This window comes from Barbus barbus (assembly GCF_936440315.1).
Source record: "Barbus barbus genome assembly, chromosome: 17".
In the NCBI taxonomy this organism is placed as follows: domain Eukaryota; kingdom Metazoa; phylum Chordata; class Actinopteri; order Cypriniformes; family Cyprinidae; genus Barbus; species Barbus barbus.
This window is the reverse complement of record NC_136745.1, coordinates 30,694,504-30,714,161: the sequence shown is the minus strand read 5'-3', so window position 1 is coordinate 30,714,161 and position 19,658 is coordinate 30,694,504. Positions and strand designations below refer to the sequence as shown.

At 39.9% G+C, this 19,658-nt stretch overlaps 1 protein-coding gene across 1 annotated transcript; it reads right to left on the bottom strand.

Annotated features, from left to right (window-relative positions):
- Nucleotides 1-931: 931 nt before the first annotated feature.
- LOC306882918 (E3 ubiquitin-protein ligase TRIM16-like) lies at nt 932-16,419 on the bottom strand. Its single transcript, XM_079437920.1, has 6 exons — nt 15,743-16,419; nt 15,307-15,402; nt 14,993-15,226; nt 5,921-6,080; nt 5,747-5,794; nt 932-2,527 (listed from the first exon to the last, which is right to left on the bottom strand). Exons 1-6 carry the CDS (start codon nt 16,319-16,321, stop codon nt 2,001-2,003), a joined length of 1,644 nt encoding a protein of 547 aa, XP_079294046.1. The 5' UTR covers nt 16,322-16,419; the 3' UTR covers nt 932-2,000.
- Between the last annotated feature and the right edge of the window lie 3,239 nt (nt 16,420-19,658).

The following is a 19,658-nucleotide window of genomic DNA, read 5'->3' as shown; positions in this document are numbered from 1 at the left end:
GGTCTAAAACAGGAAGGGTGGTTATCTCTTATCAAACTACTAGTTAGTCGGACTAGTTCTTAAGACTTGTGAATATTAAATATTGCATCTAATTCATTAGTTAATTTGTTAGATAATGTTTGATAAGTTTCTTTACACTGTTAAATCAGTAAACCGGTCAGAGCAACCAATGCCTATTTGTGTGTGTGTGTGTGTGTGTGTGTGTGTGTGTGTGTGTGTGTGTGTGTGTGTGCGTGTGTGTGTGTGATTGTGACTGAGTGTGTTTATGTTTGCACATGTTTGTGTTTTGGACTGAACAGGAACAGGAAAGCAATGATAAACATCCATTACGGCTCTGGATTCATTGTGACTCTGAAACACAGTCGCTCTGAGAATAATTACACCTGAACGACACACAGAGAGAGGAACATTTGTAAACCATTACCAGATCATTTCCTCTGCTAATACAGGATGTGGCTGCAACAAATGTCCCATGATGCATTTGTAATATTAAACTCCAGTAGGTGGGTGTGTGTGTCTGTCTGTGTGTGTGTGTGTGTGTGTGTGTGTGTGTGTGTGTGTGTGTGTGTGTGTGTGTGTGTGTGTGTGTGTGTCTCAGATAGAGTGTAGAAACTGCATCAGCACCTGCTTTGGTTTGTTTCCTGGGCTGGTTTTTGGGAGTTTCTGATGACTTTGGAAAGGTTCCTTGGGAAAGTTCAGGACCTGGAAGAGCAAGCGAATCCCCGATCGGGCCTCTACATGAGCTTTTACACGAGCTGTCGGGAACTGAAGTGTGTGTATGAGAGCGAACAGGAAGTAAACGTTTGACTCACACACTGTTTTATGGTTCAGAGGCGGTTAATGTTTGCCAAGAGCGAGAGAGCTGCAATTGCACACTTCCTCTGAAGAGCGAGAGAGACAGAGAGATCATATGTACAGCTCTCCTTATATTATATAATTCAGTTCAATTCAAGTTTATTTGTATAGCTCTTTTCACAATACAAAATAAAAGCGTTGCAAAGCAGCTTTACAGAAAATTAAAGTTTCTACATTATATTTAGTAATAGTTTATCAGTGTTGACTATCTCAAGTTGATGTCCATATGGTAAAAATCATGCAGTTAGTTAATGACATGTAATCAAATGAATGGTGAATGCTATTAACTGCAATGATTATTTATTTTGATCAAACTAGGCAAAATTTGGTAGTTTTATATGTTGCTCCAGGGTTAGCAGATAGGTCATCTCAGATCTTTTAAGGGTTGGATCCACACTGAAGCTTGTGTAATTCCTAGTTATCTCAGGATATCAGTCCCGTGGCAGAAATGGAGAAGCAAGTAGAAAGAAAATGATAGTGTAGCTTATGTTCAACCCAAGCAAAAGAATTATAAAGTGCATTTGATCAGATATAACTGAAGTACATGTATGCACATAACTCCTACTTTGACAATATCTTATTTATTTTAGTTCTGATATTTAAAAACTTTATATATAGTATAAACAACAGAAACATGAAACAGGTTTTTTTATTTATTATTATTAGTTTGTTTAGGTAAACTCATAACATGACAATTATTTAGATTTTTTTTACACAATTTACACAATTATTTAATGCAAACCTGAAGAGGAAAAAACATTTGACAACAACTTCTTTGATTAGATTTTATGTTTGTGCCCACTTTTAAATAAATGTGCATGCTTTACACAATTATTTGCTATGTATTTGAGAAAAACTGTGAAAACTAAATGATCGATTGATTTGATCAGAACAAATGAAGGAAAAGCACAGAAACACACTCAGCAGGACTGTCTCTCTCTCACACACACACACACACACTAATCTTACTGTCTGTATGAGGATTTATTACACACATTTACTCTGATGTTATTTTATTGACAGAAGTTCAGCTGCAGTATTAATGTCATGAAGAGAAAAGAAGAGACTCTATAACATCTGTTACTGATTGATCCTGCAGCTCAAAGCATTATGGGTAGAATCTCTCATCAGTCTATTCTGATTCATCAACACAGTTTCGCTGATGATCCAATATAATCAACTCTAAACCCAGGATAGAGGGTCTGAGTGAATGTGGTCTGGACTGTGTGGATGAGGCTCATTGTGTCAGAGACGCTGTAGAAGGACAGAGTTCCTGCTCTGGGATCCACAAACACTCCTATCCTCCTGATGATGGACTTCACAGAGAGATCAGTCCATATGTTATTGTGTTTGAATGAGTAACTGGAGGAAGAGCAGAACAAACTCCAGGACTGATCATTACCTCCAAACACACACTCATAACCCCGTCCCTTCCTGCTGATGCTCTTATATGACACTGATATACACACACCATAATCTCCACTCCACTCAATCTCCCAGTAACAGCGTCCACACACACTCTCTCTACACAACACCTGAGGATACACATCAAATCTGTCTGGATGATCAGGATACGGCTGATCTGTGCCAGTGTAAGTAATCACTCTGTTGTTCTCAGACAGAAGGAGGCGTTTATGTGCTGTGTTCAGATCCAGAGTGAACTGATGGGAATCTGATGGAGATAAAACACATCAGAATCAGGAATTATGAATCTGTCTGATCTTCTCATGTAGCTGAACTCTTCATGTTCAGTATATCATCAGTGTCTGAGTACAGATGACCAGATTCACAAAACATTATTTAGAAGAAATTTCTTAACAACATTTTCCTCTTATTATCTAACTTGAAAAGTTAAGAATATTTTGTATTCCAAGAAATATTTAAGAATGTTCTCATCTTTTTTCTTAGGATTTTTCTTCTCTATAATTAAACGTTACAACAACACTAGAACTAAATGAAGATCAGAATGGTGTCATATAATGCTCGAGGACTGCGTGTTGGCCTTAGTGATGCAGATAAATCACGCTGTTTTGTGATGGGTAAACTAGTGGAATCCTGTGACGTTTTGTGTGTCCAAGAGACTTTCTTAGCTGCAGGACTTGGAAAGACTGAATTCTATACATAAAGACTTCTATGGGGCGGGTGAATCTACCACTGACCTCAGCACTAAAATAGTTCAGGGTAGAATACCAGGTGGTGTTGCAGTATTATGGCACAAAACGTTTGACCAACTAGTTAATGTGGTTAGACTGGATGTTGATTGGGTTATAGGAATTGAGTTCAGTGGTGATGGAAAAAAGTTCATCATTTTGAACATTAATACACCTTATGAGAGTCCCCAGAATGATGGATTATGGAGAGCAAAGATGCCTTTATTGTTCTCTTAGTTTGCCAACTAAAGTTATCTATGGATAGTTCTACAAGACGGGCTTTGGTTCTACTAGCGATTTGATTGGAGACCAACAGCCAATCACAATTGACCTTTAATTTTCCGATTGGTTGATTTTGTGGCACACTTGTAACGCTGTTGCAAGTTGAGCGAGCGTGTGTGTCAAGAGTTGAGCGCGCACAGAATTAAGAGGTTGAGAGAGAGAGAGAGAGAGAGAGAGAGAGAGAGAGAGACTTGACAGGAGCGCAGAGAATAAGTTTGTGAGAGAGCACCTGAGTAAACTGCGTGAGAGGGGTTATTATTGCACGTTAATATGGATAATAGCAAATACATTTATTGAGCACGGAATCGTTTTTTCTTTGCTCAAACGAATTTTTTTTGCGATTGTTAATTTCTGTTCAAACTATAATGTAATGTGCTTGCAAAATATAGTTCTCTGTGCTCAAAACTTACAATTACTCGCTCAGGATTGAGGCACACATATAACGCCATAGGCTTGCGGCGCTTAAGTTAAATACTGAGTGTGAAGCAATAAAATAATATGTTAAAACGTGTGCTCTTGTCATTCTGTGGACAAAATCCCATGAACTTCGCCCCGATCGGGAGCTGTATATGCACGTGTGTGCTCATCTGTTTTCAATGCAGCTAACCTCGCGTCGCTTCAGGTCATCTTCCCACTCGTTAAACTATGACAGATCCTTTACTGCAAAAAGACTCTACAAAGTGATAAAACTATGGTGCGTACATTTTAAAACCATTTTTATAGGTTTCATGTTATATTGTTGGCTCAGAAAATATGTAAATGCACATGCCAAGTAGCTGCAGCTGTGTCACTTCTAGCCTTAACCACAAATCAGACAGAAGAGCAGATTAACTTAGGTGGACTTAAACTTGAAAAATGGGGTGTTCCGCGGTTGACATAAAGCACGATATGAACATAAACATCAGAAAGTGTTCTAAGTAAATATGAAAAGACGATCGGATCACGTATTTGAACTGAGGCAATATAGTGATCTGTCACGACACATTGAAGAGCCACAAAACGGTATTTATTGTTTTAATTTCTTTAAAAATAACTCCTGAGGGTCTGAGATCTGGTTTCATATCAGAAGTAACCAACATATAATGTTAGTAATGAATGCATCTACACTTGTGAATAACTTGCGTATATGAACTTGGCCCATGCATATGCACCTATAAACACTCGCATATACATAAACTCGCTGCATGCAGACACACCTATACATAGGCTACTCGCATATACGTATAAACTTGATCCATGCATATACACCTATAAACACTCGCACATACATATAAATACGCCACAGCCATATCACCCTGCAGCCCAAGACCGGTTGCCCACTGAAGCTAAGCAGGGTTGAGCTGGTCAGTACCTGGATGGGAGACCTCCGGTGAAAACTAGGTTGCTGTTGGAAGAGGTGTTAGTGAGGCCAGCAGGGAGTGCTCACCCTGTGGTCTGTGTGGGTCCTAATGCCCCGGTATAGTGACGGGGACACTATGCTGTCAAAAAGAGCACGGTCTTTCGGATGAGACATTAAACTGTGGTCATTAAAAATCCCATGGCACTTCTCGTATAGAGTAGGGGTGTAACCCCGGTGTCCCGGCCAAATTCCCTCTACTGGCCCTTGTCTATCATGGCATCCTAATAATCTTCATCCACTTGATTGGCTCTATGACTCTCTCTCCTCTCCACCTGTAGCTGGAGAGGAGGTGGATGCTGTACACTGGTGGTGGTTGAGGAGAGACCCCCCACATGATTGTAAAGCGCTTTGGGTGTACAGCAATACACAATAAAGCGCTATATAAATGCATCATTCATTCATTCATTCATTCATACAAAATAAAATTATCTGACGTGTACAAAAAAATATTTAAAAACGTGTATTGTAGCAGTAAATTTAAACTGGAGAAAGTTTTGAAGCGCTATATGTGCTTGATGGTTAAGGGACCGTCTGACAATTCCACCGACTGGGTTAAAACGTCCGATGTATTTTTAATTAAAATAGCTTTTAAAATAACACATTGTCAAACTGTAAAGCTTGTATTACATATATAGCGATTTACAGTGAGTTTTTGTTTTTGCCAATACATTCCTTGTACACAATTATTTAAATAATAAATGTAGCCTAAGTCCAAATTCTCATGTAAAATGATAGTGTACTGTACGTACAATAAGGGAAATATTAGAAGTATTGTCTAAGGCGAGATATTGGCAAAATATATTCCAACATATTCAGTCAGTTTGCCTACTAGGTAAATCTCCAGATGTCGGGACATTTTAAAACGCTGTGGCTTCTGAACTTCTTGGAATTTATGCTAAATATTAATTTCTTAAGATTTCTTTTAATCTGGCCCCAGATAACCAGATATCCCGTGCAAATCATCATTTACATCATCAGTTATAAAACTCTTCTTTCACCTTCTACAGAAGAACATGAACACACTCAGTGAGTTTTTCTGCTGGTTTTCTTACTGACTTACATTTTAGGAAGTCGTTCCTGGTCCTGGGAACAATGTTGGTGGATGTGACTGTGGAAATCAACAGACATGAACAGTGTGATTCTCAAGATCCTGCATCCATTCCTAACACATTTCTAATATGATGTTCTCCATGATATGAGATGATGATGAGCAGATGAATCTCCAGGACTTTACCTCTGTCTGAGATCTTCTTGAGCTGCTCTTTGCAGAAATCCTCCAGTTTGTCTCTCAGCTGATGGACAGATTCTCTCAGATCATCAAAAGAGACGAGAGAACTGAAGAGATGATCATTTACGTCTGTAGATTCAGGAGGAGCTGAGAGAGACTGGAAACTCTACAGAAAACAGAAATCAAACTCATCAGCTCCACACTTCACCCAATAACCTGCTCCAACATCAGATTTGTGCGGCTCTTGTTGACTGATCTTTACCAAAAACTGTACTCAAGTGAAAGTAACAATCATAATAGTTAGGGTAGAGTTTTTTTCTGTGAAACAAAAGTTAAATGTGTTCAAAAAAAGTTATCATAATTTTTGTGACACGGACATAAATTATAAACCAAGTATGAAAAATGTCCAGACTTTATGTTATTAGATTTTCAACAAAAGTTTAATTTGTGAGTTTTACACCATGGATGGGTAAAATGCCCCCCAGTCTGACAAAGCAATTTGCTTTAAACCTTTACAGTAAAATCAGAGTACATGCAGTTTGAGCTTAAAATTTAAAAAAGAATATAATAAATAATTATGAATTACAAACTTATAATAGCCTATTTGAAAAAAAAAGCTGATACTGATGTTAATTGGCTAGCTAACTAGCTTCCTGATGCTAACTTGAGCAAATTTTTAAATATAAAGTCCAAATATTTTTAGTCAACCAACTAGTTAGAATACATTTGATGGAAAAACAAAGGATTTGATGTTCAGAACAGAATAACTAATTGCCCATTGCCCCCTGGGGGCGTTTTACCCCACATGCTATGTTTGAGAAAAGAATTATGTAATTCTGAAAATATAATTATATTTTCATTAACACATACTCTCTATCTACAGGCCCTACTGTTCTCATATCATATATAACTGTGATGTTCTACAAAACAACAAGCTTTAAAACACTTTTTTTCTTCCTGAAAATTAGATCATTTACTGTGAAATCAGGTACATCAGTGTGAGCTTCATGGTGAAAACATCAACATCACTCTCGTCTATGTAGACCATAGTTACAATAAACATTTATCTTGACTTTATCCTGTGTTTACTTTGGGGAAAAACAGTCGGGGGGGGGGGGGGGGGGGGCTTTTACTTTATAAGAGTGAAAAAGTATTCAGTGAAAAATCTACTCAAGCAGCGAGTCACTTAGTAACTTTTATTTATCTATATATATATATATATATATATATATTAGGGCCCTATGAAATCCGTTTAATTTCTTCCTAAATTCCGTTTTATATTTTTCCAAATTCCGCTTTTTCGGTTTTAATTTTTCTGGATTCCATTTTTTTTTTTTCCATTTTAATTTTTCTTGACTCCTTTTTATACATTTTATTAATCAAAAACATGTCTAATTAATTAAAATCATGAAACTTATACATTTTGACATTAATGTATTAAAAGTTTAACAAACATTACATGTTTATGGCCCTATGAAATGTTTTTTTTTTCACCATATTTTTTTGTTACCAAATTCTGTTTTAGCATGTCTAATTATTTGAATGCATAAAACAACTTAATTTATAAAACATTTCTTAAAGTAGCCTTATGAAATGTATTTTCCTCAGAAATTCTGTGTTGTGTATTTAGATTGTTCTGGTTATCAAATGAAGGCATAAAACATTAATTTAATTTATTTTTTAATTATTGAAAATTAAGCTAACTTTATTTTTTTGCCAAAATGGGGATTTACTATTAAAATTAAAACATGGAAGAAATGTTGTGTGATTATTCCGTAAAAAATAAAGTTTGTTTCATTTTAGTAGTAGTAGTAGTAGTTAGGCTAACCCTATAGGCCATGTATAAACACAACACTTTTGTTTTTGCCCCATTTTTCATGAGCTGAACTCAAAGATCTAAGACTTTTTCTATGTACACAAAAGGCCTATTTCTCTCAAATATTGTTCACAAATCTGTCTAAATCTGTGTTAGTGAACACTTCTCCTTTGCCGAGATAATCCATCCACCTCACAGGTGTGGCATATCAAGATGCTGATTAGACAGCATGATTATTGCACAGGTGTGCCTTAGGCTGGCCACAATAAAAGACCACTCTAAAATATGCAGTTTTACTATATTGGGGGGGGGGGGGGGGTCCGAAAACCAGTGAGTATCTGGTGTGACCACCATTTGCCTCACGCAGTGCAACACATCTCCTTCACATAGAGTTGATCAGGTTGTTGATTGTGGCCGGTGGAATGCTGGTCTACTCCTCTTCAATGGCTGTGCGAAGTTGCTGGATATTGACAGGAACTGGAACACACTGTCGTATACGCCGATCCAGAGCATCCCAAACATGCTCAATGGGTGACATGTCCGGTGAGTATGCTGGCCATGCAAGAACTGGGATGTTTTCAGCTTCCAGGAATTGTGTACAGATCCTTGCGACATGGGGCCGTGCATTATCATGCTGCAACATGAGGTGATGGTCGAGGATGAATGACACAACAATGGGCCTCAGGATCTCGTCACGGTATCTCTGTGCATTCAAAATGCCATCAATAAAATGCACCTGTGTTCGTTGTCCATAACATATGCCTGCCCATACCATAATCGGGAAAGCCGATTTGTCACCAGCAGAGACGGACTACAGCTGCGTAAGTGTTTTGAATAACTTGGTTGCAGTTCTGTTGTTTTAATAATTTACTTGCTACTAGGAAGGAATAGTTAGTTTCTACCTATTTCTACTCTGCATTTTCGCAGTTTTTTCTGTTAATTGCACTTACTGGAAATTAGAATAATTTGCGCCTCAGGTGAGAACGAACCTTTGTGTTTGTGCAAAGTGTTAGTTTCGTCTTGAGCTATCTAGCAGTCCTTTAACCTTATTGGCTGGGCTGATCAGAAGCCGGCAACAGCTGTTTTCACTCTAGTTTCTTAGACTGTATTTAGTTGATGTCAGAGCGCTGACTCGGAAGCGTCAGCGGAAGCGTTCAGCCTCCTCGTGTGAAGACCAACGAGTGTAAAGACAGACGACTTTTTCCTGCGCGACTTTGACCGAGCAACGACACCGAGCACACACTTAAGTATCCTTTATATCTTCCCTCACGCTTTCCTATCCTCTATCATGTGTTTCCAAACCATTCCGGTTCTCTCTCTACCTCGCTCTAAAATACATGCAGAAGGTCACGTAACCCTGCCAACCTGCGCACTATCTCTACATCTTCCACTGCACCTCTTTCTTTCTCTGTAGGTCTTTGGAATTGCCAGTCAGCTGTCAACAAACCCGACTTCATTTCTGCATTTTCCTTACATTCCACACTCAGCATCCTGGGCTTGACTGAGACCTGGATTCGTCCAGAAGACACGGCAACCCCAGCTGCTCTCTCTCACAATTTCTCTTTCTCTCACACCCCTAGGCAAGTTGGCCGGGGTGGGGGCACTGGCTTGCTCATTTCTAACAATTGGAAATACTCTACCCACTCTCCCCTAGGCAATCTCAACTCATTTGAATTGCATGCTGTTACTGTGACAGCTCCTATAAGACTCCAGATTGTGGTAATCTATCGTCCGCCGGGCCAAATACCACCAACCTTCCTAGACGAGCTGGACGGACTGCTGTCGTCTTTCATGGAGGATGGCACTCCACTCTTAGTCTTCGGCGATTTCAACATTCACCTAGACAGGCCTTATGCTACAGACTTCCAGTCACTCCTAGCTTCATTTGATCTCAAACGCCTCACCACTACTAGCACGCACAAATCTGGTAACCAACTCGACTTAATTTATACACGCAATTGTTCTACAGATAACATTCTGGTACAACCACTCCATATCTCTGACCATTTCTTCATTACATTTACGTTACATTTTGCAACTCAGGTGCCACCATCTCCCTTACCGGTTACTTTCAGACGCAACCTACGCTCCCTTTCCCCCTCCCTTCTTTCCTCTGTAGTATCCTCCTCTCTTCCCTCGCCTACCCATTTCTCTTCTCTGGATGTAAATGCAGCCACTGACATTTTATGCTCTACCTTAACCTCTTGTCTAGACGACATCTGTCCTCTCTCCTCTAGGCCAGCACGGGCTGCTCCTTCTAACCCCTGGTTATCCGATGTTCTTCGTGAGAATCGGACCAAACTCAGAGCGGCAGAGAGAAAATGGCGCAAATCAAACGATCCGTCGGACCTGAGTAGGTATCAGTCTTTGCTTTCATCTTTCTCTACTGAAGTCCACACTGCCAAATCCTCACATTTCCACAACAAGATCACCAGCGCTCCAGACATGCGTAATCTCTTCAGAACATTTAATTCTCTCCTCTGTCCCCCTCCTCCACCTCCCACCACTTTGATAACCGCTGATGACTTTGCCTCTTTTTTCACAGACAAAACTAGAACAATCAGCAACCAGTTCTCAACTCCGCAGGACCTCCGATCAACCACATCCACCGCTCCAGCTCCCATCTTCTCCTTCTGTCCTCTCACCGAGGCAGAAGTATCCAAACTTCTCCTCTCCAGCCATGCTACAACATGTCCTCTCGACCCGATCCCCTCACATCTTCTCCAAACAATCTCTCCCACACTCTTACCGGCACTCACACACATTATCAACACATCTCTCCTCACAGGCATCTTCCCCACAGCATTCAAGCAGGCTCGGGTAACCCCACTGATCAAAAAACCTACATTAAATGCTTCTCTTTTAGATAACTACAGACCTGTCTCTCTCCTTCCATTCATAGGGAAAACACTCGAACGAGCTGTCTTCAACCAGCTCTCGCGGTTTCTTTCACAGTACAACAAGCTGGATGCTAAACAGTCAGGTTTCAGGAGTGGCCATTCAACAGAGACTGCGCTACTCTCAGTCACTGAAGCCCTACGAACTGCAAAGGCTGATTCCAAATCGTCAGTCCTCATTCTGCTGGATCTCTCTGCTGCTTTTGACACTGTCAATCATCAGATTCTCCTGTCTACACTCTCTTCACTGGGCATCACTGGAATTCCACTTCGCTGGTTTGAATCCTATCTCACCGGTAGATCCTTCAGGGTGGCCTGGGGAGGGGAGGTATCCAAACCACATCAACTGATCACTGGAGTTCCTCAGGGATCGGTTCTTGGACCCCTCCTCTTCTCCACGTACACTACATCGCTGGGTCCCATCATACATGCACATGGCTTCTCCTATCACTGCTATGCCGATGACACGCAGCTCTATCTCTCTTTTCAACCAGATGACCCAACGGTAGCTGCACGGATCTCAGGCTGCCTGGCGGACACCTCGGCATGGATGAAAGAACATCACCTACAGCTCAACCTGGCAAAGACGGAACTTCTGGTCTTCCCTGCCACTCCGACTCTACGGCATGACTTCACGATTCAGTTCGGCTCATCAATGATTACCCCATCAACTTCGGTCAGAAATCTTGGTGTAATCTTTGATGACCAGCTGACCTTCAAAGAGCACATTGCAAAGACTGCTCGTTCCTGCAGGTTTGCACTACACAACATCAGAAAGATCAGGCCCTTTCTGACAGAGCATGCCGCGCAACTTCTTGTCCAGGCCCTGGTTGTTTCTAGACTGGACTACTGCAATGCTCTTCTGGCTGGTCTGCCATCAAACGCAATCAAACCTCTACAAATGATTCAGAATGCAGCGGCACGACTGATCTTCAACGAGCCCAAAAGAGCGCATGTTACACCACTCTTCATCTCCTTGCACTGGCTACCAGTGGCAGCTCGCATCCAGTTCAAGTCACTGATGCTTGCGTACAGATCTACCACAGGCTCTGCACCCTCCTACTTCCACTCACTATTACGAACCTACATCCCCTCCAGAAGTTTGAGATCTGCTAGTGAGCGACGCCTTGTGGTACCATCACAGAGAGGCTCAAAATCACTCTCCAGAACATTCTCGTTCACCATTCCTGGCTGGTGGAATAATCTTCCCACCCCTATCCGGAACGCCGGATCTCTGGCAACCTTCAAGCAACAACTGAAAACTCATCTCTTTCGGCAGTACTTGACTTCATTTCTCTCCACCTACTAGTTTGTACTTATTTGAACAATGACTGAGACTTGGTGTTACGAGCACTTCCTCTGTCTGACTGCCTCTTCAAGATGAATCGCTTTTTGTATTCCCCAATTGTAAGTCGCTTTGGATAAAAGCGTCTGCCAAATGACTAAATGTAAATGTCTAAATGTAACCCCACCACCATCATGGGCCACTCGACCCACAACGTTGACATCAGCAAACCGCTCACCCACACAACACCAGATTGTGAGGCCGATTGGATGTACTGCCAAATTCTCTAAAACACCTTTGGAGACGGCTTATGGTAGAGAAATGAACATTCAATTCTCGGGCAACAGCTCTGGTGGACATTCCTGCAGTCAGCATGCCAATTACACGCTCCCTCAAAACTTGCGACATCTGTAGCATTGTGCTGTGTGATAAAACTGCATATTTTAGAGTGGCCTTTTATTGTGGCCAGCCTAAGGCACACCTGTGCAATAATCATGCTGTCTAATCAGCATCTTGATATGACACACCTGTGAGGTGGATGGATTATCTCGGCAAAGGAGAAGTGCTCACTAACACAGATTTAGACAGATTTGTGAACAATATTTGAGAGAAATAGGCCTTTTGTGTACATAGAAAAAGTCTTAGATCTTTGAGTTCAGCTCATGAAAAATGGGGGCAAAAACAAAAGTGTTGCGTTTATAATTTTGATCAGTGTATAAATCAGCATCAGAAATTAACTGATTTCCACAGGGGTATTTCTTCATTTCTTACTTGAGGGCAATTTTATAACTACCTTAACTCATATAACAAATTAAAGATTGAAGCTACAATGTCATGCAATGGCAGTTTGTTGTTTATGCTGATGAGAGAATTTGCGAATACATATTCATCAGAATTCAGTCAATAAGCGTGCACACTGAACAACTCCGGAGTTCTCCGCGGTGACGAATCAAAACGCCTCTGATTGAATAATGCATTCATAAAACTCAACAAGAACGTGTGTGATTGGTTATAATGCTTATCGCTGCAGACCGTGTTCAAAAAAGTATTTGATGCAATGTAATAAAGCAAATCTACTATAGTAAAGGGAAAGGGAAAGGGAAAGGGAAGTGGTGTGTGGCCAAGTATGGTGACCCATACTCTGAATTTGTGCTCTGCATTTAACCCATCCTAGTGTACACTCAGTAGTGAACATACACCCGGAGCAGTGGGCAGCCAATGCTGCGGCGCCCAGGGAGCAGTTGGGGGTTTGGTGCCTTGCTCAAGGGTCTCACCTCAGTCGTGGTATTGAGGGTGGAGAGAGTGTTGGTTATTCACTCCCCCACCTACAATCCCTGCTGGACCTGAGACTCGAACCCACAACCTAGATAACTATACTATAGATACACTATATAATGAAATGCCACGATCGAAAATGTTCTTTCATTTCACTTTAAACTTTTCACTTGATTGACAGTTGCGCTTCTACAATATTACTTAAATGAAATCGTATGTAAGCCTGTGGAACCTTCAACTAATAAAGATCCTCAGTGCAGGCCAACAGTAGAATTTGCAGATTTGGCTTTAATTGACTGTAGGTCTTTATGTTCTCCGTGTTCTTAAATTACCCTGAATGAATGAGAAACCCCTTCAGACGATTCAGTACGGCAGGGAACTGAACAAATCATTCAAAATGACTTGCGAACCAATTAAGACCGTTTTGCAGGCTTATTTGTTCAAGGCCTTGAACAGAATTTACTCAAAAGAGTGATTTATTCGGGCATCCTTCATGCCCCAGATAAAAGAGACAGCACGCTTGGAATAAACTACGTGTTTCTTAACATGTATATCATTAAAACTGTAAAAAAATAAATAAATAAAAATGTAACTAGAGGAATGCTGCCCACTGAAGCGAAGTAAAAGTACTGTTTTTTTCATTAGAAATGTACTCCAGTTAAAGTAAAAGTACCCATCTTTAAACCTACTCTTAAAAGTAAAACTTTTCCAAAAATTTACTCAAGTAAATGTAACGGAGTAAATGTACTTTGTTACTACCCACCTCTGTTAGTACCTTACCTCAATCCAGCACTTTCACAGCATCAGCTTTATTCTTCTCATATTCATTACATCACATTAGAGAACAGATTATAGTATTTGCTGCTTACACTATATGTGAACTTTCTAGGACATAGTTTGGATGATAAAACATCTGCTAAGAACATAAATGGCCATCTAACATCTCAAGCACATCAATGGAGTCTGATTGTAGAGTTGAGTAGATTTGCTCAGGAAAAGCAGCTCAAAAGCTATGATGGCGGTGGTGATGGCGCAGTGGATAAAACCATGCCTTTGGTGTGAGAGACCCGGGTTCGAATCCACTGTGAGACACCAATGTGTCCCTGAGCAAGACACTTAACCCCTAGTTGCTCCAGAGGCGTACGACCTCTGACATATATAGCAATTGTAAGTCGCTTTGGATAAAAGCGTCAGCTAAATGAATAAATGTAAATGTAAATTAGATTGACCATTATTTATAACTTTAGAGCAGTTAGAGACACTGAAACTTCACAAAGATCCTTAAGACACTCTCAGGTTTGGTTTGGTTTGGTTTCAATACGCTGGAGCATTGCAAATATACAGCCTGACTTAATGTTTGGGGTCTTCATGGTCAAATTAATCAGTTACAGGCAATTGAAAATGAATTTTATCAGGTTTGAGGATCACCTGATCCGATTCTGATGAACGTTACTCAGAATGAGTACTATCGAGTTCACTGATTGCACCGTGAAGTAATAAATCAGAAGGAAAAATTAGGTAAAAGGTTGAAATGTTAGTGAAGTTTTGAGCTGTTGGTGATGCTAGTGGTGTTTGACAGCTAAGTATATCTTCCAGAAGAAAGAGCTCAGAGAAATGATTCCTAAGAGATTTCTAGAGCTGAAAGCCATTTGTAAGCAGCGTCTCTTTCAGAAGAAGATGATCAGATGAGAGTCTGACTGATGATTATATAATAAGACACTCATGAAATGTTTCTCTGTGAGTCTCCTGTCACAGCAGGATCTGCTCAAGTTCACTATGATCCTGTTCTTCTAGATCTGTGTTACCTGCAGGAACTGGATGTGATCCTGTGTGTGTGAAAGCTGCTCCAGCTCAGCGTCTCTCCTCCTCAGATCATTGATCTCCTGCTCCAGTCGCTCCAGTCGTCCTTCAGCTCGACTCACTGCTTGCTTTTCCTGATCTCTGATCAGCCGTATCAGCTCAGAGCGGCTTCTCTCAATGGAGCGGATGAGCTCAGTAAAGATCCTCTCACTGTCCTCCACTGCTGTCTGTGCAGAGCGCTGTTAGGACACACAGTGATTCAGGCTTCAGTGAGTCTGAACTGAGACGGAGACAAACTTCTCTTCTTCTCCAGACTCACCTTATGAGACTCCACAGCCTCTCTCAGCTGCTGGAGATCTTCCTCTCTCTGCTGGATTCTCTGCTGGATCGTCTTCTGCGTCTCCTTCAGCTGCTTCTGCAGGACAAACAGATGATAGTGAATGTCACAGAAAACTACTGGCACTAAATCATCATGTGAACAGATGAATCCAGTAAAAGTGGAGCTGATAACTAATGGCTGTAGGTTCAAACTCCAGAAGTGATGATCGGTTACAATCATCATACATGAATAAACATGAAGATTAAGGCGTGTTTCACACTGCAAGTGTAAGTGTTATAAAAGTGAAACTGACACAGACATAGAGCTGCAAACTCTTTTTTGTGTTCTGTGTAATTATGCTGCGGCTCTACACTGAATATAAACAGACTATTGGATCACTGTACTGAGTATTAACTTGATGTCTAGTTTTAAATACCTGATTCTCTGTCCTCTGTTCTGCAGCTGATACAATGTCATGGTTTTTATGTTCAATAATCGTACACAACATACATATACATTCCTGGTCAGTGCAACAAAAAACCTCGAGGATCTTCTCATGTTTCTGGCAGATCATCTCCTGCAGTCGTCCAGTGGCTTCAGTCAGATTGTGTCTCTTTCCTTTAAAGAAACTCTCGTGTTGTTCGAGGTGATTCTGACAGTAAGAGTTCAGACACACCAGACAGGACTTGACGGCTTTGTATTTTCTTCCAGTACAGACGTCACACTCCACATCTCCAGCTCCAGCGTAACAGTCATCAGAAAGTTTGGTCTTCTTTAGTTTCTCCACCATTTCAGCCAAGATGGTGTTTCTAGCTAAAGCAGGTCTTGGACTGAAGGTCTGTCTGCACTGAGGGCAGCTGTAGACTCCCTTCTGATCCTCCTGATCCCAGCAGTCTGTAATACAGCTCTTACAGTAACTGTGTCCACAGGGAATAGCCACTGGATCCTTCAGGAGATCCAGACACACCGGACACAAGAACTCCTTCTTATTTACTAAAATTCTATCTTCTTCCATTTTACTGCACTAATACAGAGACAAAAACACACAACAGCTCAACTACACTTCAGTTTCTCTTTCCCTGAACTCATGTGATTCCTGTTTCCTGGTTCAGTGTTTGAGTGACGTGTGCAAAACAGGTTTGTCTGCAAATGTGTAAAGCAGGTTCCTCATTCCTGCTCCTATAGTGTCACACTAACATGTATTTTGGGTTTGCATATTTTATGGGTTCATTCCATAGATGTAATTTTATATTGTACTAACTGTATTTTCTATCCCCATACCCGAACCCTACACTTAAACTTACCCCTCACACAAAACTCTCTGTATTTTTAGATTTTCAAAAAACATCGTTTAGAATGTTTTTTAAGCCATTTGGGAAGCGTCCTCATAAACGCTCCAGTTACTAACAGAACCCCGGCTCCCTTTCAATATGATTTACTGAATCATACTTTGGGGGTAACTCAGTTTTCTCTGAATACTGAAGCCTGATTTGATATTGTTCATTTAACTGCATGATCAAATGGTATTTCAGCCCGACTGCCTATAAGTCAATGCTGAGTGCATTTCATCAGAATCTTTTGACTGATAAGTGACAGTGTTGACTCGCATGCAGCTTTATAGCATGGGCATAATGCTTTTATTACTGTTATCTCAGGGAACCAAGGTTATGTTAGAAACCAGAGTGTTCCCTTGATTCACTCACATTGCACAAGTCATGCTTTGGGGAATGATGTCGTTGTGCTATAAGTGCAAAGAAAAACCTGTGAGCAGGACGCCCGAGATGAGGGCTCTTAGGGTATGAAGGAGAAATGCCTATGTATATACAATTTTCTGATCAATTCTCTGTTCCTGATCAATTCTCTATTGGAAACAGTAATCATGACCCAAGTACGGTTAATATAGATTTTGATGATTTGATCATAGAAGGATTGCTGTTGAAAGAAAGCCGGAAAATAAAAATAAAAAACTAAAGAATGGCGCCAGACCTTCAATTTTAAGATCAGGACCATCATAAAATTGATGCGAAAACAAGAAACATGGAATAAGAAAATAATGAGACTGTTAAGAGAAATATTTGAATACAATAATTTTAATCTTGAGTTACAAACTTTAGCTAGTAATATAGAATCACTGAAACTTAAAGCTCCATTTCTAAAATTATAGAAGGTTTCAGATGTACTTTTGATCACACATCTTGTTCCCAAAACTATAAGTGTTGAAGCAGAGCAGAGCGTTGGTGTCATATGGACTTATAGGCTTTAACTTTAGTGCTATTAAACTGTCCCTCTAAAAGAGATAATAATAGAGTAAAAATTCTTCTAAATTATTTACTATTAGTCATATACACCAGGAAAGACTAATTATAATGTAGGAAGTATGCCAGTTATTCATTAATGTTAATAAGAATTTTAATTACATATAAAAAAATAGCATTTTTATTTCTGTATTGTTATATTTATGTTAGTAAGTGGTGTTAAAAATGGCTCTGTGCGTAATGAGCTGGTGGGTTTATGGTGTGGTGTGGTGTTGTGTTGTGGACCGGGTGTAGCTCTTTTTAGCCCCAGTCCACCCCTGCTGGAGAACATCATCAGATGCATTAATAAAAGTGTTTTAACAGTGATATGAGCCTCATATTTGTGCTTTTAATCCTCTAATAATATCCTTCTCCAGTATTCATGTTAGTTAATGCACACAACCAAAAATCAAAGTCGTTTTCTGAAAAAAAAAAAAAATATTGAGTTCATACTATAGTCCCTTTTGAATTAAATGTCTTTTTCAGAAATGTAGGCTATATTTCAGAAAACAAGACTTATCTTATATCTAAAGTCATTTAGTTTCTCCAGTAAATGCATCTTGATTTAAAATGTTTTAGACGTCTGTACTGGAAAATGAGACAAAAACACTGAAGATGTTTTAAGGTGAACTGACACATTATTCATTATGACCATCATAATGTTGTGTTTATTTTGCTCCAGAACAACCAATCACATGATGTTATGGGCTGAAGCAGGAACAAATTCCAAACAAGGCAAGCATTTGAACATAACTCTGAAGAAATGAAATGATGTGTGATGCAGATTTCTGAAAAACTCAGTCTGACGATATCACTGCATTAAACCACATCATGATCATAACCAGGGGCCTTATTAATAAAGCGTGCGCATGCTCAGATTTGATCTTGGAGTGTGTGCTTAAATCCACGCCAGCGCTCATATTTATGCAGACGGTCTTTGACGTGGAAAAGTGCTCAGCATCACATCAGGGTCTGAGCAGACGTATGCACTTCTTATTGTCGGAGTATTGCAGGTTGTTTTAAATATAAGCTGTTCTTGCAGCTCGCTGTTCTACATTATGATGATTGGTGATATTTTATATGTTAATGACATTAGGAGTCATTTACAAGCAGAGAGCTGAAACCATTCAGTTGCGCAGAAGTTCAAGATCATTTACAATTCATAATTTCACCTCTGAAAGAGAGGCGTAAGCATGTTTTCTGTTCGTATGTTCATTCTATGAATCAAATGTATATTCGAGATATGATCGTAAGATCAAATTTAGGATGGTTTCTGCGCAACATTTTATAAATGAGGCCCCAGGTTTCTGCTTGATCTTTTAACATAAATGAGTTTGATGTTACTTTATGATATACAGTATGATAAAATATAAAATTTACTATGAGTTCAGGTTACAAATAAATAAACACATTGATAGAATCACTAAAGTGTTTTCTGTGTAGCTGTGTTCAGTTAAGCTGGTAAATACGTGTGTGTGTGTGTGTGTGTGTGTGTGTGTGTGTGTGTGCGTGTGTGTGTGTGTGTGTGTGTGTGTGGCAGAACATCTCTCAGTCATTCAGCAGCTGAAGTCCTGTCAGTCACACAATAAGAGCCGCTGCTTCCTTCCTGCCTGCTGTTCCAGTCCACTTCACAAACTTAATGTGACTCTCTCTCTCTCACACACACACATGCACGCGCACACACACACACACACACAGAACGTGAGTTAACTTGATCAGAACACAGAGAGACTACAGGATGAAAATCCTAAACAATGATTAGTTTCTGTGAAGATCATATTAATCACTACGGACTTTCTGAAGTTTCATCAGTATAAACATTCATCACAATATTTATTATGAGCTGAAATACAAATCTGATCATCGGCCTCATTAACAATCAACTGGATTTGATCAAATATGAAAAATAGTCTTTAGACACATTAGATTTTTCACAAAAACACAACTGATATCTTTTACTTTCAAATCAATATTAGTGAAGCTCATTGATTCACTTCGTGTTGATCACATGATCATCACATGAATGTATTTTATTTGTAATTATAAAATGTTAATATA